This window comes from Drosophila miranda, chromosome 4 (genome assembly GCF_003369915.1).
Source record: "Drosophila miranda strain MSH22 chromosome 4, D.miranda_PacBio2.1, whole genome shotgun sequence".
In the NCBI taxonomy this organism is placed as follows: Eukaryota; Metazoa; Arthropoda; class Insecta; order Diptera; family Drosophilidae; genus Drosophila; species Drosophila miranda.
In genome coordinates, this window is record NC_046677.1 from 7,745,449 (window position 1) to 7,770,201 (window position 24,753).

Below are 24,753 nucleotides of genomic sequence, written 5' to 3' on the forward strand. Positions count from 1 at the left end.
GTAAACTAATTTTCCCCAACAGCGCACACCCGTCACACATTGTGTTCGAGTGTGCGTCTGCATGGGTTGACAAGCACTAATTAATTGCAATCCATGCATAATCAGAGCATAGCAGCGAAGAGCTCTGAAGGTTTCTGCTACTACTGCTGCTGCTGCTCTTATGGCGGTTCATTGAGGCAGGCTAATTACTTCGGGGTCTGTCAATCTTGTTCAAGAGTCCAACACTTGAAAGTTGATTGGAAAATTCACTAAATTTTAAAGGGATTTCAATAGGAATTTCCTGCATATATTATTCTCCGATTGCCAGACATAGCTATACTTCAATTTTGTGTCAAATTTTCTATAGGGAAAACAAAATTATACGAAAAATTCAATGCAGCCATCCGCGGTGACAATTGCTGGGCTTTTCCAGCTGCTGGGAGTCTGCTTTTTCTTCAGCCCGCCCGAGGATCACTGCTCGCCGGCCCCCACCCTGGGCAGCTGGATCTTCCTGTTGGTCATTCTGTTCTTTCTCTGGGACGTTAGCATTTATCCGCTGCGCTACATGCACATGTCCAGCTACTGGCAACTGCTAATCGAGACTGTGATGGCGATTTTCTTCGCTGAACTGGGAGCGATCATCATTTGGTGTTCACTGGAGCGCGTGCTCTACGGCATCACCGAAGGGTTCCTCAACATGTTGGGGTTCAACGGGTGCGAGCCCTCGGCAATACAGTACTGGCTCCTGGGTCTCATCACCACGGCGGCGAGTGGAGCGCTTCTCTGGTTCATTCTCGAGGCCACCGATGGCATGTTCTACCTGGAGTGGCACACCCGTAAGTTGAGGAGAAACCTGCGCCAGGGCTGGGCGTTGATGAGCAGCTACCTCCGCATGAGCAAGGCGGCCAGGTATCGGGCCGTCAAAGCCTGTCAATTGGCCACTCGGAAACGGTGTTCAAGAAAGCCCCGCCGTCCACAGGAAAAGGACGAGGACGAGTGCACGGAGGACGAGAGCACGGAGGAAGATGAATGTAACTGAGTTTCGTTTGGAATTTACGTTTCCGTTTCGCCAGTCGTGACTGGGTTTTCTTATGGACTAGCATTGAAAATTTCATCGTTTTTCTCCATTTCTCACGTTCCTATCCTTTTTACACGACTGTGACAATAAATTTGGCCTGAGAAGATGCATTCCCGCCTCCTATTCTTGTTGCCAAAAGTGTGTCACCAGAGGTCGATATCCGAGAAGAGGCTGCGACTGCTATGGAAGGGATTAGGTACTCAAGGCAGTGCTCTCGAACAAAGAGCACATGCCAGAGGTGTCTGCTGACAGGGGGAGGCATGTAAAAGCCATGTAAAAGTATGTTTAAAGTTGAATTATCTATATAAAGAGAGGGGACCCCAAAGCGAAAATGTTTAGACATAATAAATAGAGGTACTCCCATTACGCATGTAATGCCTTCATTCCCAAAAAAATAAAAAAAAGGGACAGAGTTATCTCCCGATTATTCATCGAAAGAATCATTTCTCATACGCCTCTCCTGTTCCCCGTCACACCCCCTTTCACTGCCATAACAAACACTTTCACACAGATGGAGAGCTGGGAAATGAATAAAAATGGGCGTGTCAGACGAGTTGCAGACAATCAGGGAACACATTCGGAGTTTGCCATGCATTTCAAAGGAGCAATCGCCGCCATATGCTAACTTTGATTACTTCTTCTGGCTTTTATCGCCACTCTCCATCCTCACATTCATTCACACTCCCATTCACCATATTTCCTCCACACAATCCTCTGTTGTCAGTGGGGGGTGGAGGCCGCACCAGGAAAAGGCGCAAAACAAAATGGAGGGAAAACTAACTCTGAGGATGATGGAGATGGTATACCCTTAAAGAGGGATCGAAGTATGTAAAAAATAAAGGCTTTTGCGATAACTTAAAACAGAATATAAAGATAATAATGTTGCAGATATCTACGTTATTCTATATGTTACAAAAATCTCCTTAAAACTTATAGACCTATCCTCTGGAAGGGCATGAAAAAGAACACACAAAAAATTGTATTTCATTTGCCTGGGCCTGTATTTTTTTTGGAGGAGAGAATGAAGAAGAACGACGGTACCGGATATGCGACATTTTATCAAGTCGGGCATAAATCAACAGCTTATACGGGGTATTCGAGGGGAGTGGGACAGAAATAACAGTGACAGTCAGTGTCTGTCTGACTGCCTTACTTTAACACGAGTTGGCAGCTCTCCATTTTGGGTGTGTTCTGTTTCACTTTTTCGCGTTGCTTTGAAATTTGCAATAATTTATTTTGCATAAATTTGCCAGCACTTAACATGTAAGATCTATGATATAGCCAGGGCCATAGCCATTGCTGTGAGGAAGAAGGAGCTTACCTACCTGCCATACAATCTAGTAGAATCCCCTGGAAGAAATATGTTTCGTGTGTGTTGCGGGTCACACTGAATTATGCCATCTAATTTGTCTGGAGGCAGGTGTGGCTCATTAATCTTTCGCCCGCTTATGAGCGTTGCTTTCTCTCTCTCTGTGTGAGCCCCATCTGCACCTCTATCGCTTTTTGCTGCTGCTTCTTCGGATATTCCTTTAGCACCCCCATGGGGTTTGTGTACTGCAGATATAAGCTTTTCCCGCAGCCTCACGTAGTAGCGCGTTTTCGGATTTGCTTTTCGTTTCAATGCCGCACGAAGGTTTTTACACGGATACTCTAACGGAAGACGGTCTGCACTCACTTTTGTTCTGGTTTGTTTGGATTTTCTGATAATTTTGAAGGAGAAACACTAGTGCTAGACACGCACACCCGGCTCGAGTAAAGCACACACGAAAAGTCTTGGGGAAGCAGGAATCAAAGAAAAACAAACGGTGCTTAAGCACTCTTCGCTTTGCTTGGCGAAGGTGGCGTGATTTCTGCTTACGATCTCTGCCAGCTCTCGCTCTCACTTAAAGTCGTTTGCTTCGATTTTTCAGAGAGAGCAGGAGAGAGACTTAAGGTGTAAATCAAGGTATGTTTATATGCGGTAAGGCCGCTCTCGCATGCATGCCATGGTTATCTATTGTGAATGTAAATTCTGGGTATGCCCAATCTTTACTAAACACACCCTTTGGCTCTTGATAGGCTCATGACTGATTATAAAAAAAATTTAGGGAATATTATAGGGAGTATCATAGCATGGTTCTAATATTGGGTATTCATAGTTCGTTTTTCTTAATAATATTATAAATTCATTAGTTTCCTTACCCGCTTAGAAAATTGATTTGAAGTTATTTTTGAATGATAAATAAATCTATAAAATAAAAAATTTAATCAAAATTAGATAATAATTAAAACAAATGAAAGAAATAAATATAATCCAAATATGTAAAAATATTATGATTAATAATCGATATAATACTATGATTGGGAATCCCCAGAGTACCTATGCTCTCCATTCCTGAAAGGGTGTACACATGTCGCCTAAGCGGACAGAGCATCCCCATGCCTTCACCTGACTCCCGTATCTTAATGCCTAATGGATTTGCGCTTTGATGTGCCAACTGTGAATACGTGGATCGCAATCCCAATAGTAGCACATATCCATACGGGTACGGGTGTGTTAGCCTGGTTGTAAGTGGTTAAGTGTCTATATTAGAAGCCATCGCTTGCAGTTTCCCATTTCCTCCTATTTCTCCATATTTTGGGAGCCCATTTTCCTGCAAAAGTGGCAACCATAAATTCTCCTCTAAATGGCCTTATGAGGGCGGCGGCGGGCCTTCGAGATGATCCTCTGTTTATGGCCTGGCCAAATGAAAAGTGCGTGTATGTGTGTGGGAAGTGGTAAGTGGTAGGTGGGCGTGGCCCGTTTTTGCCTTTAAAATTAAAATCCTGTCCATGGTTCCGGAAAGTGTGTGGCGTGTCTGTGTGGGGGCCTGAAATTGAATTTCCTTCTTGTACCTACTACCGATTAGCATAAAATGTGGTACGTGTCGTGGTTTGAATGGAAAATTCCCTCAGATATCAGAGAATACATAGGTGATGATGATGATGATGAGGCGTGTCCTCCCGTAATAATGTCGAGTCGGCATTAAGTGCTTTTTCAAAGAATTTATATTTTTATTTTCATTAAAATTGGAAATTTTTTCACACACCACATTGTTCATTAGTTTTGTTTTTACTTTTTTTGGGAATCTCAATTTGGTTTCATTTTTCATATTTTATTTTTCGTATTTTCAACATTTAAAAATTCGCTTGGTTTGTAAACAATTTTTGTTTTCCTCCCGTTTTCCACATAGATTACTTATATAAATGTTCTAGAAATGTTCTGTGTTGCCACTGCACTCAACATTTTTTAGTTAATTAAATTGTGTTTGAGTTTAATTAAATTTGTATCTATGTACACACAGTTTTGTATTTATTTGGTTTGGAAATAGTTTTCTTTTTGTCATATGATGTTTTTTTTTTTGTATTTTTTGGGGGTTCCGGTTGCCTGCCCGTGGTGGGTGATTTCTCTCAAAGGTTGTTGAATTATTTTCGCTTTTCCGGATTCTTTTTCTGATGGATCATTCCTGAACTAAACTTAGTTATTTGCTACGCAAATTAAATTTCAATATAATTAGTTTAGTGTCACACTGGTGTTGTTTAAACTAATATTAATCCTATTGAAACTATATTTACTTTATGAACATTTTGCTGCAGTTTCTTTTAACTGCAGTTCCTCGTTCTGATCCGTTTTCGTATTTTTTTTTCATTTATGTTTATAAATCATTGTTCTGTTCAATATTTTTTTTTTTTAACTATAATTTTTTGTATATGTTTTTTTTTATATAATTGCTATATTTTGGTTTTCATTCTTTTAGGAAATCATTAGAGATTCTTTTAAACTTGAACAGTAAAATCTTTTTGAATACCTAATGCACATTTAACAAACATTTTAGAACCTAAATTGAGACAAGAACTGAAGAGGGATAGCCTTTGGATCTGTCGATATGATATCTATATAAAACTATGGAAAGTGTAACGAAAATAAAAACTCACTCTTGACTCTTCAAACAGGATGAAATCTAGACCATAAATAGAAACGGACATGGACACAATGGAATCTCTTTCTTTAGCTTCTTCTTTGTTAGATTATGATATCTATTTATAAACTATCTATAAACTAAATTCTTAGATAGTTTAATTTCACATTCACTTATCTTCAATAGTTTTAGTTTTCATTTTTTCTGGCAACTTATTCAACATTCATTTACATCAGAATTCGGATCAAAAGTTCTTGTGCTTGAATCTTCATTGGTTTTTTCTTCTAGAAGCACATGGAAAAAACTATAAATATTGGACCAAAAATTACCATTGAACCTTATTTAAAGTCAAATATGTGTTCTACATCCGCTACTATCGCTTATCCTTCTTGTTAGTCCTTAACTGTCAAATATTTACAGTAGGGTGTTCTCCCTGTTCTCTCTGTTCTTCTCGGTTGGAGCTTCCATGAATAAATCAATTAACATTTATGGGTCGATGAAGGAAAACTTAGCATACTATGCGCTGGATATCAGCGACCCCAAAATACTATTTACAAGGTCAACCACACAATCCACCAAGTCGTTTGAAGGGGGTTTGGTGTGGAGTGTGGTGCTGTGGTGTGGTTTTGGGCGGTGTGGCAAGGACATTCATGTCGTCGCCATTCTAGTTTTTGGGCTGTCGTGGCCTTTTGTGTGTCTGTCGACATAGTTTTTACTTAACTTGTGTGTGCGGTGCGATGCGGAGTGGAGCGGGTTCATTGAAACGATGGCAGTCAATGTGTCAGATAAACATTCCCAGAGACACTTTTGTGCTGTGTCTCTGTTCTGTGCTCTCTGATAGTGGGAGAGAGCATCCAAGAAATGGAGCGTGAGAGTCAAGTGTGGGAATTTATAGTTTCATCCAAAAGATTTACCCAATAAACACCTTGATGTGTCAGCCACAGATGGACAGAGGAACACTCCTCGGTGTGCAGTGGCTTTAGAAGTGGGTGGATAGGAGGGAGAATGGTAACACTATTCCCGCTTGGCTGCACACAAGCGGTCACATTTATATGGACGATATGTTTGCTTTGTATGCGGGATGATGATGCCCATCGTCTCTTTGCTCGTCTGTTTGCCTTGGCATCGCAAAATGGCCGGACCACGGACCCAGACCCGTACGACCCTGCTCGGACGTGCTCTGCTGCAGCACAGCACAGCGCACACATCTATCTATATGTAGGTCTGAACATGCATGTTTATCCCTGTCAATGACAGTTGTCAACATGACAGTTATAAGGACACTGATACAAATGTAACGGATGTTTGTGTTGGACGAAGTCCAGGGATCCCTGGAGTTGTAAAAGCAAAGATTGATTAAAATTCTTGATAAATGAGACGGGTGTACTACAGCAGTTCTCTTAAGATGACATTTTGAAATGTTTTGATAGATGAAAGGGAGGGGAGGCAGTGTTTTCTTGGAATTAAAAGTTAACTACTTCTCTGACTTCTGCTCATTCGGCTAACATCTGTAAATGTTTTACAGCACTGTTCCACTGAAATCTGTCAGTTCTGAGTGGAATTACATTTTGCGAGTCACTAACCAGACTTTTTACAGTTGAACGGTAACTGATAAGCCAACAAAATTCCACAATATTTAGCTAAAGTTTGTGATCCACAGAAGCTTAAGGTATCCTTCAGTTACAGAACAGTTTGAGCCATCGTTTGGCAACACTGGCATTACACATACTTATTTTCTTAAATGTTACAACACTCACTATTCTTTTCAGCAGCTTGTTGAGCATAGATTGAGCAGCTTTGAGCATAGTTTTAATGGGGGAAATCCCATTGAATCGCTGGCCATCAATGCGTGGGACCCATGTAGATCCCTCCCATGCTATCGCCGCTGTCACCACCCACACCGCTGCCCTCCCCGTCATCCGCCAGGCCATCGATCGCCACCGAATCGCCGTTCCGCTTGCCGCAGAGCACATTATTGGCCGCCGCCTCGTACGTGTCGCTGTCTTCCACCAGACAACAGTCGCCGCAGTCGTCTGTGGAGGAGTTCACGTCATCGCTGAGATCGTCTAGCAGCGTGACCTTGGGCGCTCGCAGATCCTCCAGACAGCCTCCCGGTTCCGTGGCCACCGAGATCTTGATGTTGCAGTTGGTCGAGGCGTGGCAGGCGGACATCGGCAGCGGCTGGTGGGGATGTGGAATCGGCTGTTGGATCGTCGTCGACTGGGGGGGTCCTTGCGACGCATGGGAGGCCCGATAGCTGAGGTTCGGTGTGCGCTGGCCCATGCTCGCCATTCCGGGCGGCATCTGGCTGTGGGTCATGCTCAGCGTGGGTGGGACATTCAGCACGGTGGCGCCCGTCTTCTGGGCATGCTGAGGGGCGTGGCCGGTGTACATCAGCTGGTGGGTGTCCGAGACCAGATTGTGGGCAGTGAGCTGTAGAGGATGCTGATCCTTGCGCTCTGTAGAGGGAGAGGAGAAATTTCTGTGTCAGTTGCTTTCAATAAAGAACACTTCAAGGATGCACGGACCGACGCGGATACGGACACGGAAACGGAAGTGCATTCGAGGACATGTCAGCGATTGGTTTATCGCGTCCCTCGCACTCTCACAGAATGTGCAGGCATCTGTGAAGGCCTTAAGTGGTTGCAACGACGCTCCACTTTCACTCTCCTGCCTCCTGCTGCCCCAAGGGACTAACGTTGAAAATGGGTTTCATTCAGGGATACCCTGTAAGGGGGTGTGATAAGTCTAAGCAGGGTGTTTCGCAGCCTGGCAGCTTTCGGACAACGATGTCTTTGTTCAAGGTCTTTGTTTCTTAAGGTATTCCGCTATTCGATTCCAAAGGCCTATAACTTCCATCCTCTTATCCGTGATCAGCGCCACCACACTCGACCTGCCCCATTGTGCCTGCCTCTTTACACAATGGCTCTCAAACTATGTGTGTGGTTTCAAGTGGGTTCAACTGCGTGGGCTTCACCTTTTACACTTGCCACTTGTCGTAGCCCCTGGACCTATCTGTCCACAAAACTTTCAACCAAAAAGGGGAATGAGATCGGGAAGAGGGGCAACTCACCGAGGGGCCCCAGAAGTTTCGGCTGGAGCGGCAGCATAAAGTCGTGGCCAGTCGTCGCCGCCCTGGGCTGCAGGCTCTGCACCGCCGGAACGCTCAGATAGTCCGCTGCAAAAGGGGAAAGGGAAAAGTCCGGCCAAGGAAATGCGTTAGTGCCGGCGAAAACAATGTAGCCCCGGCCCAAGTCAAGGCAAAAGTTTTCCCCCAAACAACAAAAAGAAAAGACACACCAAAGAAGGAAAAGAACAAATGGATCAGGGCGGTAAGGAGAAAAACCCCAAGTGAGGGAAATGCGGAGTCTAAAAAACTTTAAAAAGGCACGCAGCTAAGATTTTTTCTTCCTTTGGTTTCTTTTTTTTTACACAGTATTTTGTTAAAAAGTTGGCGGCAGGACACAAAAAAAAAACACAAAAAAGTGAAGAAGTGAAAAGTTGCGAAATCATTTTTAATATTTTTAGATATATAAATATACATATATTTTATCATTTCCTTCAAAAGTCCATGAGAAAAGTTACTATTTGAGATAATTGAAGGAGGAAGGAGGCAGGAGAATCTATTTTCAAAAACGTCAATCAATATTTTTGTAGGAAAATTAAAAGAAATCGTTTGAGCGTATAAAAAAGAAAATCAAGGCGGTTTACCATGCATAGAGAAAACTTTGAAGGCACAAATGGAAATAAGTGTATCTTGGACTTGGAGTCTATAAAAATGCTGGAATATTCTTCAACACACTCCTATAATTATGTTACACTGAGATTTTAAGCAGTAAAGAACCTAAAGAACTCAATTTGTATTAAAAATGCATACTAGAAAAAGTTTGAGTATCTATAATTAAAAACTTTCTTAAAGTTATGAGAGTTCTGCTCTGTAGAATTTAGTATTTAATTTATTGAAGAGCTTAGTTTAAATGAGTATACATTTTCGCAATATAAACTAAAGTCAAGCAACAATCTATCATCTTTTCCGAGGGATGGGAGAGCAACTTCTGACTACACTCGTAGTTTGCTTGACATTTGTCAGTCTTTGAAGTGGTCTCCATTTCCATCGCCCAACGATGACGATGGCTGGGAAATTATTTACTTTTGCAGTTGATGTTTGAGCGCGTGCAATAATTTTAAATATTAAAATTAATTTGCGCGAACTCCTGCAAGAAGAGAGTCCTGCTACCAGGAGTATTCCAGCGAGAGAGCTGTAGCGGTGGGTGGCGTAAAAAAATAAATAGTAATGGCGGAAAGCAATGCTCAAGGGAGGAATGGGGGAGGATGAGGGTTGGGGTTTGGCCTGCGGATTCTTAACAGTTTTCTGCACCACCCACTGCCAGCTTTAATTGAAATTCCTGACTGTTGCTGCCTCCGGCACGGGTGTGTGCACTTTTGCCTCACTGTGGCCATAAATTTGTGTTCACGCCTCCTGCCTTGTGCGTCCTGCCTGATTGTGTGTGTGTGCTTAATGACCACTAGAAGCCCCTGAAAGTAACACTGTAGCAGCAGGGCTGCTGTGTTGGCTGCCTGCTAATGATTTAGTTGCTACTTTTGTGAACGCCGTCATTTGCATGCATGAGTGGGAAAAGCCCGGGGCCCGAACACCTTCACATAATGCAAAGCAGCTCAGACTTTGACTCAAAGAAGGTGGGGGAAACCGAAGCTCCCGCCAAATGTCAGCGGCACCTGCACTTCCGGCTAACAACGAAATGTCATCTTGCCCCTCGCACGTCGCCCCCGCCACCCGTCAGCGTGTAGCCACGAAACGTGCCAAAGTGCACACCGGAAATGGGACAAGTTGTGTCTTTTAAGCTGCTTATAAAAGTTTCCTCGCCACTCTGCATTTTCGACGCAGCAGCGGAACGGAAAGGCGTGCAACAAAGAAAACACTTTATAATTACATTTTTCTAGAAATTTGTTAGGAATTTTTCTTTGGCATTTTTTTGCGCTAAAATAGAGCAAGGAAAACTTTCAAATGGCACAAGACTATGCTTATAAGTGGCATGAAATTTTGAATAAAAGTCACTTTTAGAAGCGGGTTAATTATACGAGAGCTACCTTCAATCTTTGAATAAAATTTCGCCATGGCTCTATTGGTTTTCTGATAAGTCCCTCTACTCTTATACGTAATTCCTCATTACATTTTCCTGCCCCCCAAGCCATGTCAAACACTTAAACATTTTCAGCTAAGGAACTTTCAACTTTTCGACAGGATTTTCTTTCGTTTTTTTCTGCAGTTTTTATAAGCTGGAAAGTGGCTCAAGAAATTAATCGCCTTCAGAGCCGCAAAACTGCCTTCCGCTTAGCCATTTCCCCCGCCATCCCTCTCCTCTCCTGAAGTTTTCCTGAAAGAAACGAGTCCGGGCATGGACTTGCACCCTTGAGCCTTTTGCGGCTCTTTAATTAAAATGCACTTCATGCCGCAAAACAATTTCCACACAGCCAGGTTTCCACATTATATGTATATAGTACGACGTATTTAGTACGTAGGTACTCGTCGTTTTCGTTTTTTTTCTTTTCGACAGGTTTTTTCCCCACTGGGGTTAGATGATTTTCCAGTGCTTTTCCAGTGGACGGGTACGGGTCCAGCAAATGGAAAAACTTTTTCAATTTGTTTTGACGATAAATGGAACTTTATTTCCATGTGTGTGAGCGACTACTTTTGGGTGTGTCCATTTTGAAATATGACATAAAAAGGATTTTCTGGAGAGCATAATAAAATTGCAATTAAATTTAAATGCCCGAAAATAAAAAGGAGTTGCGTTTTCCCCCGAAAAGCTTTTAATATGCAAATAAACGTAAAAAGTTTTCCCTCATTTTTTTTCCTCCTGCTCGTTTATTGACTGAAAGCCGGAGTGGAGTGACAAAGTTATGGCACTCGGGTAGAATTTATAGCATGCGATAAATTTTAAAAAGCCAGAAGGGTGGCATGCGCCCGACTAATTGTTGCAAGCCCATAAAAAGTTCTTATGCAGGCATTAAAAGGATATTTTCTTATTTTTCGCCTACAAATCTACACGTGCGGCATGCGACAGAGAGAGACAGAGACAAAAGCAGATACAGATACAGATACGGAGGAAGAGTAAGACATAGACAGAGAGATAGGGGGAGGGGGAGATGGTTAGATACTGGGGAGAAAGAGACAGGACTACACTTACAACTGATGAACGAGGAACCCGCAGAGGCTGCAGCAGCGGCGGCGGCAACTGTGGCCACTGCTGCTGCCGAGGCGGCGGTAGGTGACGTCATCGTCGATGCATAGCCAGAGCCAGCGGCATGGGCATGACCATGGGCATGGGCATGGGCATGGCTGTGGGCGTTGTGGGGTTGCTGGTGTGGCAGAGGCACTTGATAGGTCGTTGTCATCGCTGTCGTCGCTGCCGTCATAGTCGTCGTCGTCGCTGGCTGCGGCGGTGGCGGCAACGTTTGCCTATGCGGATGTGGATGCGAATGCGGATGCGTATGCGGATGTTGCAGGCCAATGACATTGACGCCATTCACATTCACAGGGCCTGCCAGGTGGTGGTGGTGGTGGGTGGGTCAGCACGCACAAAGGACATAGATATACATATACATAGACATACATATATACGAGTACGAACACACATACACACACAATTATATATATATATAATATAATAAGATATCACGCGAATAATAATCCAACATCAAAGAACAAATCAAGGACTTAAAACAGCAAAAGGCAGCCACATCAAAATTAATTCGTTAATGTACGAGTACTTATCAATGGAGGGTATGAGTTTTCAATTTTCAAATTAGATTATGCCCCAAAGATACCAACAGTACAAAAAGGCCCAAAGAACACAAAGAAAGGATTACTTTTTCGTTAAATCAAATCATTTTCTAAATGAACAAATGGTATTGAGAAAAGAATTATTCAAAAGTAATTGAAAATTAAGTGGGGAGATCTCTCTTATGTCCCAGAACTGTTGAACATTTCTTCAAGATGATAATTTTTGTAAAATTATTAGAGCCCCTAAATGAAAAGTGGAGATACATTTTTCAAACAGGAAATTAAAATGTTTCTTAGTGCGTGCCTAGACTCCAGAGAGTTTCTTAGATATGAATGTAATAGATTTCTCAAGGTATTCTTTACTTTTCTAGCTACTTCACTGATTTACACTTTATTCTCATCAATCTCCTCTTTCTATCACTTCCCTATGGTGCATTTTTGGTCATCTTAAATCTTATTCGATTACTGAAGCATAAACTTTCCTCTGCGAATAGTAATAGACATCTCGTCTCTTGAATAAACACCATAAATAACCGACACTAGATCTTGTGTCACAAATCCCCCATCATTAATGGACTCAGCATCAAGCTCCGCTTGAACGGAGAGTTCTCTGCCAACATGAGAGCATTAAACAAACGCAAAGAGATTATAAACCCTAGCAGGACATCAGATTTATAACCTTTCAGTAAATTTAGCAATTTCTTGAGAACAAAATGTCCACTGCAACTGCAACTGCAGGGAGATGCACGATACAGGATGCAGGAGGGAAAATCTTGTGTCTTGGATGAGTGAATGATATATCAACTAAAGTACTGCTGCCCGGAGGCGCCACCGCATCACATGTGCTGCCTGCCTGGCTGCCTCTGTCCGTGTCCCCTGAACCTGGCCCTCACTATGGTCTTGGACATGGTTCTGCTTCTGATTCTGATTCTGGGCCCCCTGACCGGAATGCCTTTGAATAATCAGTAAAATGGAAATTTACCACATGGTAGAACCCCAGGGGGCGTCACAGGCAAGTCTCTCCAGAGGGGAGGTGGCGGTAGTAAATGCTAAATAGCAGATGACTCCTCGCTCACTGAAGGGTGCATAAATAATAAAATAATTAAACAAGAAATTGAATGAAATTAGTTTGGCCCCCAGGAGCAAGAGAGAGCAGTGGTTGGGGTGAGGGCAAAGGGGACTGCAGTATGTATCTGTGTTTGTGTGCGTTAAATGTTTTGAGCGGGTGTATGCCTGTGTGCGTGTGTATCTGTGTGCGTTGTATCTGAAGCTGCCTCTAAACATCTGCAGGCCAAAAAGCAAAGGAAAAACACAGGACAACAAATTATAAAACTACCAAAGAGAAGAATAGGAAGATACAAGAGTATACAGAATATATAGTCGTGTCTTTCGACTATGACGTATCCATTACTTATATATTTTTCGGAGTTAAAGTTGTAAATCTTATATAAAATCCTAATATCACTGGAATTTTAGGTAGATAATGTCCTGATACATCATTCTACCAAATAACAACATTATTTTTGTGGATGCCATCGAATTTTTAACATGGTATAAAATCAGATAAAAGTTCTATCGGACAGATATAATACTCCCTATAGCTTTCCCTCCAGAAAAGGGTATAATTCCGTGCGTACTCACCAATTTTAGCACCACCGAATGCATCTTTGAACATGGGCACTGCTGCTGCCGGATGGCCCATAGCATGGCCACCGCCTCCTCCGCCAGCCGGACTACCCACCATTCCTGGCACAGTGTGCGGCGTTTGTTTAATGGCGTTCGTCCGTCCGCGGTGCGGGGCCGTTGGTTCCCGTTTGCGACGCGGCTGCTCCACGGGCAGGACACGACGCCGCTTTTTGGGCAGCTTTGAGCGGGCCTGTGGACAAACAGAGAGGGAGAGAGTAAACAGGAATTCAAAGGGAGATCCTAGAGTGCTGCACTCACCTGTGTGTGTGAATAGAACATGGAGAAGTTGCTAACGATAACAGGTACGGGTAGGGCGATGGTCAGGACACCAGCGAGGGCGCATAGGGCACCCACAAACATTCCCGGATAGGTTTTGGGCGCCACATCGCCATAGCCAACGGTTGTCATGGTCACAATCGCCCACCAAAGGCCCAATGGGATGCTCTTGAACTGGTTGTCCGGGTTGTCCTGTCGAGAGGAGTAACCATCATCAGATACGACTACACTCAAAGGAAACCTGTCACTTCCACTCACCTGCAGCTTCTCGGCATAATAGGCGAGACTCGCAAAGAACACGATGCCCAGGACGAGGAAGAAGACGAGAAGTGTGAGCTCCTTGGCCGAGGCCTTGAACGTGTGGATGAGGATGCGCAGTCCGGGCGAATGGCGCGTCAGTTTGAACAATCGCATTATCCGCACGATGGAGAAGGCCTCCAGGAGACCCGTGTACTCGCCCATGCGCTGCATCACATCGGTGTAGAAGCTCAATGTGGCCGTAAAGTCAATGATGTTCACTGGGGATTTGATGAACTGCCACAGATTGGGAGACACCTAAGGAGAGGTAAGAAGGAGGTGGAGTGTGAATACTGAGTAGTTTTCCTCCCTAGAAACACTCACAATCAATCGAATGATAACTTCAATGAAGAACCACACATTGCACACCAGTTCCACATAGAAGAACGCCTCATGGGGCTGGCCGTAGGTCTCGACCCATCCATGCTGCCGTCGACCATTGTTTCCCAGGAGCTGATCCTCGATAAATTCATTTATGGCACTCCCATTGAGGTCTCGTTTCAGTCGCTGCCGCTGGTTGCCCTTGATGCTGGCTATGGGCGTGGCCTGGGCGGCTGTGAAGTTGCCGCTGCTGTAGCTCGTGTAGTTCGTGACACGAAAGGTGGGCCCGATGCTGCCGCTGGGCGGCGTGATGCTATGCTGGTGATACTGATGCGTTGTCTGTGGCGGGGGCTCTCCCAGGGGGTCATGTCCGTGCGGATGGGAGCTCCCAGGACCACTGTGTCCTCCGTATCCATTGTGGGTGACGGGGAGATCCACACGGAAGCCGGGATGGGTCTTCAGGCAGAATGATATCACAGAAACAAATATAAAGAAAACCGACATGCCAGCAACGATCTAAAGAAGCGCAAGGATTAGTATATTATTAGTATAAAGGATAAGGGAATGGATCCTACCTTCGCCCCTGTGGAACTTGAGGGCTCATCGAACATGGCCCAGATCTTGGGTTTCAGCCGTTGCCAGCAGTTAAGCTCGCCGTTGCTCAATGCCTCCTCAAAGCCAAATAGTCGGGCTATCTGCTCCTCCGTGGGCTTCTCATTTTCAATATCTAGCTTATCTAATATGGCTAAGGTGTTCTATGGGATAATACAACATTTAGGTTAGGATATTCTTAAGTATCTGTGGGATGTGTATCTGTACTCACTTGCGTATCGCGATGTATGCTATAGGTTGACCAACAGCAGGGCTCTACCTGATTCGAGTCGAGGCCCCAGAACTCCAGCTCCTCCTCGAATAAAGGGCCACACACATCGGTCGGATAGTGCAGTTTTCCAGTTCTGTTTATGCAGGGAGAGATAGAGAGAGAATGGGAAATATATAAACCTTAATTAACTATAGATTTTGTCTCTCTTTTCTCTCTAAATTCTGATTCTGATGAAATCTTCTACCATTTGTTGGCCTCAAATTGGCTAATTGGCAGGCAGATTGGTCTCCTGTTTGTACGAGTATCTCAGTAGGTCAAAGCAATTAAAGCATCTCCTACTCCCCTTTCAGTGTCTTGTCTGTAAACAAATTCATGGACTTTGCCGCTGGCATTCCGTTTAAGCCACATCAGTCCTTAGAATACACTCGTATTATAAGGCCAAAATGGCACGTCCTGACATTGTGGCTGCAAATTGCGGAGATTCTGGAGAAGTGTAGGGGCATTCGCATCCATGGCATATGTATGGCAGGTAAATGGGTGAGGATACTCGACATTCAGCTGCAAGAGGTTGTGGGAGAGGCACGGACATCCTCTCACCCTGCAGCCAGTGGCATATTCATAATGTTGCTGCCTTGGCCATTGTTCCATTTGTGTGGCCATCATGTGGCACAGCTCGTGGCCCTCGTCCCCGGGTCCCCACCCTACATGTGCAACAATTTGTGTACCCTTTCATAAGGGTACAATCTGTTCCACTACATCGCGTACCTTTCAGGGAAACAAAGGGCATCTACCGCTTCGGTGACCTTCCTTTCTTCTGGTTTCTGTGTGCAAATTACAGTAAATGGCTGCAAGGGGAACTCCCGCAAAAGGGATAGAGAGTGGCAGGGCGGATGGACCTCGTCCTTGTCTGCAGTTGTTGGCCAACTTGTAATGCCATATCAGCTGCTGGACAGCCATGAGAGCGGGAAGAAAAAAGTAGAGCGGGGCCGGTCCTTGCCTGGTTTTATTTTTGGATGATATCTTTACCCCCTTCCCGCTACATTGCCGCACACTCTCCACATGTGTGTGTGTGTGTGTGTGTACCATGCACCACGTGTGCATATCCTGAATGTCCCTTTTTTTCGGTTTAGTGCAACTTTTTCGCTTTCGTGTTGGTTGGCAGCGCTTTTGTGCTTGTAAAAAATCATTTCGTTACACGGAATGCCTTGGAAAAAAATTTGTATAAAAAGCGAAGGAGAACTCCCGCACTAACTCCCCCTCCAGGCGATTGCCTGTGGACTTACAAAATGCGGATTTCATGATGGGACCTGAACCTGATCCTCCCGTTCGAGGTTGTGCCCCTACAATTGTCCGCGACTCCTCTACAAAATGCGCAGCGACTTTGACATTTTGACATGACCGCCGGGAAATTTGCACGGTCATTTTAATGGATGGAATATGTACATTTTTTGAGGCCCCAATACCCTGTAAAAGGTGAGCAGGGACTAACGAAAGGGGTAGAAAAGTTAGCTGGAAGGAAAAAAATCCTTTAAAACTTCATGAAACTTATCATCCATCCATGGCCCTATACCGTAGAGGGTATCCCATAGTTGCTCCTTTTAAATACCTTTATCTTACAGCATCCTGTAGTTTTTAATCTCTCGAAGTGCGCTGCAGTCATTTTCAGGGCTTTTCGCCATAATTCGTTTCCCGCGTATCAGTAATTGGTTTCCACCATAAAAACCACTCAACAATTCTCGCCCCAAAAGCTGCCACACCGTTACAATATTTTCCCTGTCCCCAAAACTACATTTTGGTCAGGTTTTCGCTGCCTTTTATCCTTTCATCAAGTGTCCATACAAAATATAACGCATACGCAACGGCTGCCAGCGATGCAACCAATACAATCAATATTTATAGCTGACCTTCCGAGGGCCCCACATGCCCCATGCAGCACTTGCTGCACCACCAGCCGCTGATCAGCCGCATATAAGGAGACTCTGCGCTTAACTGTGCATAAATAATGACCCATCGATTGGGTCCACGCGACTTTTGCTTTAATTTCGTGCACGAAAAGTGGAAAACAATGGACAATGGTTCCCAAGGGAGCTCCGGAAGGTCTGTGCTGCGGTTCCAAGCTGTGAAAATCATTATTTGTAGTGTAAATCGAGTTGATTATGGAGTTTACAACAAAAAGGAGAAACTTTTAATGGACTTAAAGTGGAACTCAAAGAATAAATCAGTTTTCACTTTACTTTTGTACCTCTTTCCTTTAACGTTTGCTCCGAATCCCTAAGAAATCGGGAAAAACCCATCTTGAGCTCAATATCGCCCGAAAATATGCCTACTTTACTTTAAATCCCCCTTGACTGTCATCATCCAATCGATAAATAATCGATACACGTATTTTATCGCACGTTTATGCCATCTAATTTCTAATTTAAGCTGCACCGTCAATTCCACTCAGCTCTTATCAATATGAATGGGAAATCCTCTCACACATCCAGAAATTGTCTGAAGCTTTTGGTGCGTGCATAATTTGATTATTCAACCCCACCCTAGGACACTGCATAATGGAGGGGATCCTTGCCCCTCGAGGACTCAGTTTCATATCCAATCAACCCTGGATATGGCACCGTTTTTTTCTCTCCTGCTTGCCCTCTCTTGACACCATTTTCCGTGGGGTGCGAGGGATTTGTGGGGGTGCCTGGTTAATTGAGTTGGAAAACTGTTTGGCCAAAGCCCCGAGTGCTATGGATGGAAAGGATGGGAGATGGGGGATGGGGTATGGGGGATGGCTGTCCAATCAATGAAGACGTAGCCATGGGATGCTGCTGACAGCGTTGTATCTTCATTTGCAGCTGCAACAAACAGCAGGTGTGAGGCGGGCGGTGGTGGAGATGGCCAAAACAAAGTTTCATTAATTTTAAACAACTTAAGTTATCGCGGGACGCGAAGCGCCCAACCGAAGATAAATGAGCCCGCTAATGACCCCCCAGGAAAAATGTTGTATCAACTTTTGCCGCTCCAAAAAGTTGAGATTAATGTTTCGTCCTTCGGTAGAACGGGGTATGTTTTTGCAGCAATTAAAATATTAGTTTGTTTATTCATCAAAGGGTCCCTCCCCCCAACACCAATGAGCTCCAATGATATGTTTGCTGAGTGCCATTTATCAACAGGATAATCATTGCAGGCAAAGGCAACAGAAATGGAAATGCCAAACATCCTTCGCTTTAATACTGTAATTACCATTCAGAGGACGAAGTCCATTCCCCCATTTCAGAGTCGTTGCACGTTCAAAAGCACCTTTCGGCAGCAGCAACTTAATTAGGATTCTCATTCTCACCTACCAACGACCAAGGACCAAGGACCAATGACTCACCTGTAATAGTTGAGGATTTGGGTGAATACACCGGGATGGCGATCGAAGAAGTATTCATTGAGTACCGGATCGTAGTTGGCCAGCGCCTCGGTCAGTCGGGAGAGGCGTGTTGCGGGGATTTTCTTGAGCGTTGCCTTGTAGGTTTCATATCTGCAAAGATAAAACAGAAAAAGCACATAAATTGTGGCGGCATGGCAGGGCATTTGCATGGGGATTACTTATACGCAATGCGCATACGCCATGTGGGCCACCTAATAACTTAACAAATTACTTAAGCCATAGCTCCTGACCCGTCTCCTTCCTGCAGGGGGAAACCTGATTCTGTTGGGCTCTGACTCTAAAAGAGTGAGCCATAAAAACAGGGTCGGGGGGGTGGCAGAGAGCCCGGCAAAGGGTCAAGCAAGTGTAAGCAAAAATCCCAAGCCATAAGCCATTTGCATACATTTCACTTCAGTTTTTGCCCATCTCCTGGATGGTATGGCCTTTTTTTCCTTCCTGGAAGATTTTTTTGGTCTTTTCGTTCGTTTTTTTTTTTGTTTGGTCTTCTCCAAAGTGGGTCTAGAGTTTCTTTTGTTTGAAGTAACCTTTGACAGGCAGATGATTACCGCACAAAATTGATGGATTTCCTATTTATCCTTTCTGGCATTTGTTGATCTTGCGCCTAAGCAAACGAAAGTCAATCTAAAAATTCTGCTCCAGGCAGGGTTTTGGTTGGCGCTTGTTAATGGCCTGAAATATGGTAATAATTCCGTGTGGGAACGAACATGTGTTTGGCATTTTCACAATGGCAGGCAGAATACAATTAAAGCGAAAGAGGAATAACAAATAAATATTTGTTAAATATTTCAATTAAAATCAAAAGATATAACTCAAAGGAATGTCTGTTGGAAATGCATTTGAAATAATTGTAGCTATTTTCCAGCAAAGTTCCATCATCATTAACATTCCTTTGAGGCCAGCGAAGGCATCCAGTCCAATGAAGGTAATATTAGTAAATTATTTCAAATTATTCTGGCGCTTTGAGAGCATCCATGGAATAGCATTAAGCCGAATGGGAAGAAGTATCGGTGTTAATCATATTCCCACGTCGATTACACACCTGCAACAAACACACACATACAAACACATATCATCCAACCGCATGAAAACCAAACTTAATTTACGTAATCATCCATAAAATTATACGAGTACTCGCACTCGCTCTCGCCTCGCACCCGCATGTGGAAGGAAGGACAACAACGACACCGACAACGACTCCCACCAGGCGTAATTAAATTCAATTGAAAGTCATTTCCAACAATTTGTTGTAAATTTCATTCTGCACATCTATAACCCACAACCCCCGCATTCGGGGACGGAGATGGGGGAGAGGGTCCTGCAATCACTGACATTTAAGTGCGTGTCCTGCAGAGACCAGAGCAGTGCCGAGAGTCCTGCTGCCACTGCTGAGTTGTCCATATGAAATGTGATTTTTATGCCAAACTGTTTGTTCTCTCTCGTCGGTTATTAAATATTTCATGCCGCTGTGGACAACAGCAACGGCAGCACCCACATCCCCATCCCCATTCCCATCCACATCCACGGCAGAATCATCAATAACAGAGACCGACGCATAACAATGGCCATTAAAGTTTATTTCGGCTGTTTGACGATGGTAATTGGGCCCGACTCGAACGCAAACCCATACGCAATGTTTACTCTTCTCGGATTCTGAATTGCATAGCATTTTCGTGCATCGAATTAGTTTTTCCTGTCAGTGATTGGATTTTCTCTGTGTTTTGTTCTGCTTCTGACTTTGATTTCGGCCAACGATGCGTATGCGGGATTCATTAGACAGCTGTGCTGAGCTTTCAATTTACGAGTGGAGCCACCACCAAGCGTTTGACAAATTGTCCTAAATCGCTTTTAATGAATTATGGACAAACAAAATCCATTTGGGGGCCATCAATTTTGAGAGTGGTTTGTATTTTCGCTGACAGCCGAAAAGCATGCAAAGGGCAATATATATTTTGAGCAGTGCTGCCAGGGTTTCAGAGACAATTTAAGATACATAGATACGAAAAAATATGGCAAAAGTGGTTTAAACTGAAAATAAATAAACTAAAAATTAGGCTAAGACTAAATACACCTTAAAAATAAAAAATTTTGTGGTTTTATTATTTTTTTTTTAATTAGCAATAAATTAAGAACATTATCAACTCCGACATCGAACCTATCCGCCCTTTAAAGTGATATTTAAATATTACGATGGCCAATTTTAATTTTGGCAACATTTGTCATACCAGCGCAACCCATATTTATAAAATGTGAAGACTTAAAATTTAAAAAAAAATACACTGTGTGACAAAATGAAATCTTTTGAATGTAATTTGCACCAGAAAAATATTAGCTCTTAGGCCTGGATAAGTAAGTACTTCCCTTATACTTATACTTATAATTTGCAATATATCCCCAGTAAAATTGTTTGTTTCATTTAAATACCACTGTTTTGTGACTTTGCTTGACTACTTTCAAAACAATTGATGGCATTTCATATGATTTTTTATTCATGCCGATACAATGGCTGTACCTGCTCATAAATTGAGCCAAAGTTTTTATGTTTCTTCATATTTTGTAAGGTTTGATCTTATTCTTAGACTTTAAGTCATTAGTGGCATTATTTTCCAAGTTACTAATCGTTCAAATTGTTCAAATAATGACGAAGGTGCGAAGCTGCTATTTATTAAAATTGACCTAAGAATAAGTCATGCACTTTTTAGTAGATTAACCCCATTTTATATTACAATAAGCTATTCTTGTTTTGATATTATTTGATTAGATTATAAATTTCGCAAAATACGGAGGGGGTTAGTTGATTACAAAAAAAATATTTAAAATTTTCCATCATATCATTTGTTATTTTTTACAGAATTTATTATCGAAATATATCAAATAGCTTAGATAAGCTCTTTGCATATTATATAAGCTATTCTTTGAATAGTGCCAAATCTAGCTAAATAGCTGAAATATGCTAAACTGGCGGTAGAAAAATATCCCAATGCTGAGTAGAATATTTACTGAGAGAAATGTACATTGAGAAAATCTTAAAGATTGTTAAGAATATTGATTGCTTGACACAAATAAATGCTGATAAGTTTTCTAATACTATTTTTGAATTGAATATTCTGAAATTAGGAAATTCTTCAGATATCCACTCTTATGTGGACAAACTCTTAAATCACCTTTCCGCAATTTCAGAGTGTTTATTTAATGGGCGCCAACAAAATTTAGCATTGAAAAACACATCATAACATCGATGTTTCTCCATCTCTACTTTATAGTAGCCCGTAGACGGCCAAGCCTTTAACTTCAGTTTACAGTTTCGCCCCTGTTCCACTTCTATTCTCTGGAAAACAAAAAACAAAAATGCGGCGCGTTTTGAAGACCGGCGGCGCCCTGTTGCGTTTGCAAAACAAGAACTTTGCCGCAGCTTTGGCCCACTACGCCGATATGCCCAAACCCGACACCAGCCCGAAGGTGTGTTTCTCCGAAGTAAGTGTGCAAATGAATAAGGAGACATTATCTCTGTGGTAGTCCACATGCTAACTGAATGATCAGATGATTATTCAATTGGGGGTAACAGCAGTCCGGGGGCTTATCAAATTGTAGTGCGGCATTCATTGAAACTTTGTTTTATGAACAGAACTGCAATTGTATGTAGGAGTAGCTCTGTATTCTAACCAATAACTCCTTTGCAGCTGTTCATCAACAATGAGTGGCACAAGAGCAAATCGGGCAAAACATTTAAAACCATTAATCCGACCACAGAGGATACCATCGCTGAAGTCCAGGAAGGTGATAAGGAGGATATCGAAATGGCCGTGAAGGCTGCCCGCTCTGCATTCAAGTGAGTATCGGAGTGGTGGTACATCGAATGAATAGATTGTTATTTATGAGTATTTCTGGTGCATCGCAGGCTGGGTTCCCCATGGCGCCGTATGGATGCTTCGGATCGCGGTCGTCTGATGTACCGCTTGGCGGATTTAATAGAGAGGGATCATGTCTACTTGGCTGTAAGTTCTTAGATTCAATGATAGTTTAATGGTAGGAATCAACTATCTTCTTTTGCAGAGTTTGGAGACCCTGGACAATGGCAAACCCTACTTCATGTCCTATAATGTGGATCTCCCAATGTCCATCAAGTGTCTGCGCTACTTTGCCGGCTGGGCCGACAAGAACCATGGCAAGACCATCCCCATAGACGGTGATTTCTTCACGTACACCCGCCACGAGCCCGTGGGCGTTTGCGGTCAGATCATTCCCTGGAACTTCCCCATTCTGATGATGGCCTGGAAACTGGGACCCGCACTAGCTACCGGCAACACTATCATCCTAAAGCCGGCCGAGCAGACCCCTCTGACGGCCCTGTACATTGCCCAGCTGGTGAAGGAGGCCGGCTTTCCGCCTGGCGTGGTCAATGTGGTGCCTGGTTTCGGAAAAGCCGGCGCTGTTCTGGCCAATCACATGGATGTCGACAAGGTAGCGTTCACCGGCTCCACGGAAGTGGGAAAGCTCATCCAACAGGCATCCGGCAACACTAACCTGAAGCGCGTGACCCTGGAGTTGGGCGGCAAGTCCCCCAACATTATCCTCTGCGACGCTGACCTGGACTACGCCGTGGAGACGGCCCATTTCGCTCTCTTCTTCAACATGGGCCAGTGCTGCTGTGCCGGCTCTCGCACCTTTGTGGAGGATTCGATCTACGACGAGTTCGTGGAGCGCAGTGCAGAGCGCGCCAAGAAGAGGACCGTGGGCAATCCCTTTGATCTGAAAAACGAGCAGGGTCCCCAAATCTCCAAGGTGCAGATGGAGAAGATCCTCTGCATGATCAAGCAGGGCAAGGAGGAGGGCGCCAAGCTGGTGGTCGGCGGTAGCCGTCCCAAGGGTGACGGATACTTTGTCGAACCCACGGTATTCGCCGATGTTCAGGACGACATGACCATTGCTCGAGAGGAGATATTCGGGCCGGTCCAGCAGTTGATTCGCTTCAAGAAGCTCGACGAGGTCATCGAGCGTGCCAACAACTCGCAGTACGGCCTGGCAGCCGCTGTCTTCACCAAGGATCTGGACAAGGCCAACTACGTTGTCGGTGGCCTGCGTGCCGGCACTGTCTGGGTGAACACCTACAATATCCTGCCCACCCAGGCTCCCTTCGGAGGATACAAAATGTCCGGCCTGGGCCGTGAGAACGGGGAGTATGCGCTCTCCAACTACACGGAGGTCAAGAGCGTCATTGTGAAGGTGCCACAGAAGAATTCCTAAGAATGAAGTGTCCTGGACAGGGGTTACAAAATTGTTAAAGTAAAATCTTAAATCTTTATTCATTTTCAAAAATAAATATTCAAGTCTATCCATCTACCCCTGTTTTTAAATTTATTTGCATTTATTGACGTTTTTATCCGTTTTTTTTAGTCATGAATGTATGTATGTGTATGGGTGTTGGTAGTACTACCACTAAGAGAACTTTTTAATTAATTATGGACAGGCAAAATCCATTTGGGGTCCTTCAATTTCGAGGCTTGTATGCATTTTCCGGGAGAGCCGAAAAGTAGGCAAAGGGCAATTCATATTTTGAGTGGAAATAGATACGTATATTGAGTGGAATATTTAGTGAGAGAAATTTACATCGAGAACTTTTCAAAGATTGTCAAGAGTAATGATTGATACTAATAAAGGTTGATAAGGTTGTTTAGACTATATTTGATTTGCCAAAGTTTGAATTTAATTTCCTGAAATTACGAAATACTTTAGATCTGCTCTCTTATCTGTAAAAACTCGCAAATCATCTTAGAAATATGAAAAACAAAAATTTTTATATGCAATTTATTCCTTTTTAGCTTGGCAGAGATAATCTATCATTTCGTAAACAATATTATAACAAGTACAGGAAAAACTCTCCGGAGTGGACACCCAATTGTTCTGTTATTGCTCTCCGCTGAGAGATCTTTCACTGTATTCCCTCATTTCCATAGAAATTTCACTCCCACATGCAAATGTAATTTGTTTAATGTATTTTTGTTCATACTTTTATTTTTAATGTTTGTTATTGTTGTTTTCTGTTGTATTCCCATTCTAGGGTCTGCACTTGAGAATGATTTTCAGTCTACTCCACTCTAGAAATACTGACGCTGCTCTCTTCTATCCCACTAT

General features: G+C 43.5%; 3 protein-coding genes across 7 annotated transcripts in view; 2 read left to right on the top strand and 1 right to left on the bottom strand.

Annotated features, from left to right (window-relative positions):
- Nucleotides 1–297: 297 nt before the first annotated feature.
- LOC108161497 lies at nt 298–1,187 on the top strand. The gene has a single exon (XM_017295772.2). It carries the CDS (start codon nt 374–376, stop codon nt 1,016–1,018), a length of 645 nt encoding a protein of 214 aa, XP_017151261.1. The 5' UTR covers nt 298–373; the 3' UTR covers nt 1,019–1,187.
- A 2,887-nt stretch (nt 1,188–4,074) lies between these two features.
- The window catches only part of LOC108163577 (potassium voltage-gated channel protein Shaw), a 46,506-nt gene continuing 25,827 nt past the window's right edge, over nt 4,075–24,753 (bottom strand). For 2 of the 5 annotated variants that reach the window (XM_033393166.1, XM_033393165.1), the window contains exons 3-12: nt 18,565–18,714; nt 15,204–15,336; nt 14,956–15,135; nt 14,384–14,896; nt 14,021–14,317; nt 13,745–13,954; nt 13,442–13,676; nt 11,205–11,558; nt 8,069–8,173; nt 4,075–7,454 (exon numbers count right to left, since the gene is read on the bottom strand). In XM_033393166.1, the coding sequence (XP_033249057.1) occupies nt 6,838–7,454; nt 8,069–8,173; nt 11,205–11,558; nt 13,442–13,676; nt 13,745–13,954; nt 14,021–14,317; nt 14,384–14,896; nt 14,956–15,135; nt 15,204–15,336; nt 18,565–18,714 (2,794 nt within the window). In that variant the 3' untranslated portion in view covers nt 4,075–6,837. Of the gene's footprint in view, nt 7,455–8,068; nt 8,174–11,204; nt 11,559–12,555; nt 13,085–13,441; nt 13,677–13,744; nt 13,955–14,020; nt 14,318–14,383; nt 14,897–14,955; nt 15,136–15,203; nt 15,337–18,564; nt 18,715–24,753 lie in introns of those variants that run through there. The other 3 variants (XM_017298947.2, XM_033393167.1, XM_033393168.1) reach the window with 3 other exon arrangements.
- LOC108163579 (aldehyde dehydrogenase, mitochondrial-like) lies at nt 21,880–23,957 on the top strand. Its single transcript, XM_017298949.2, has 4 exons — nt 21,880–22,095; nt 22,302–22,450; nt 22,520–22,616; nt 22,675–23,957. The coding sequence occupies exons 1-4, from the start codon at nt 21,970–21,972 to the stop codon at nt 23,863–23,865; spliced, it is 1,563 nt and encodes a 520-aa protein (XP_017154438.1). The 5' UTR covers nt 21,880–21,969; the 3' UTR covers nt 23,866–23,957.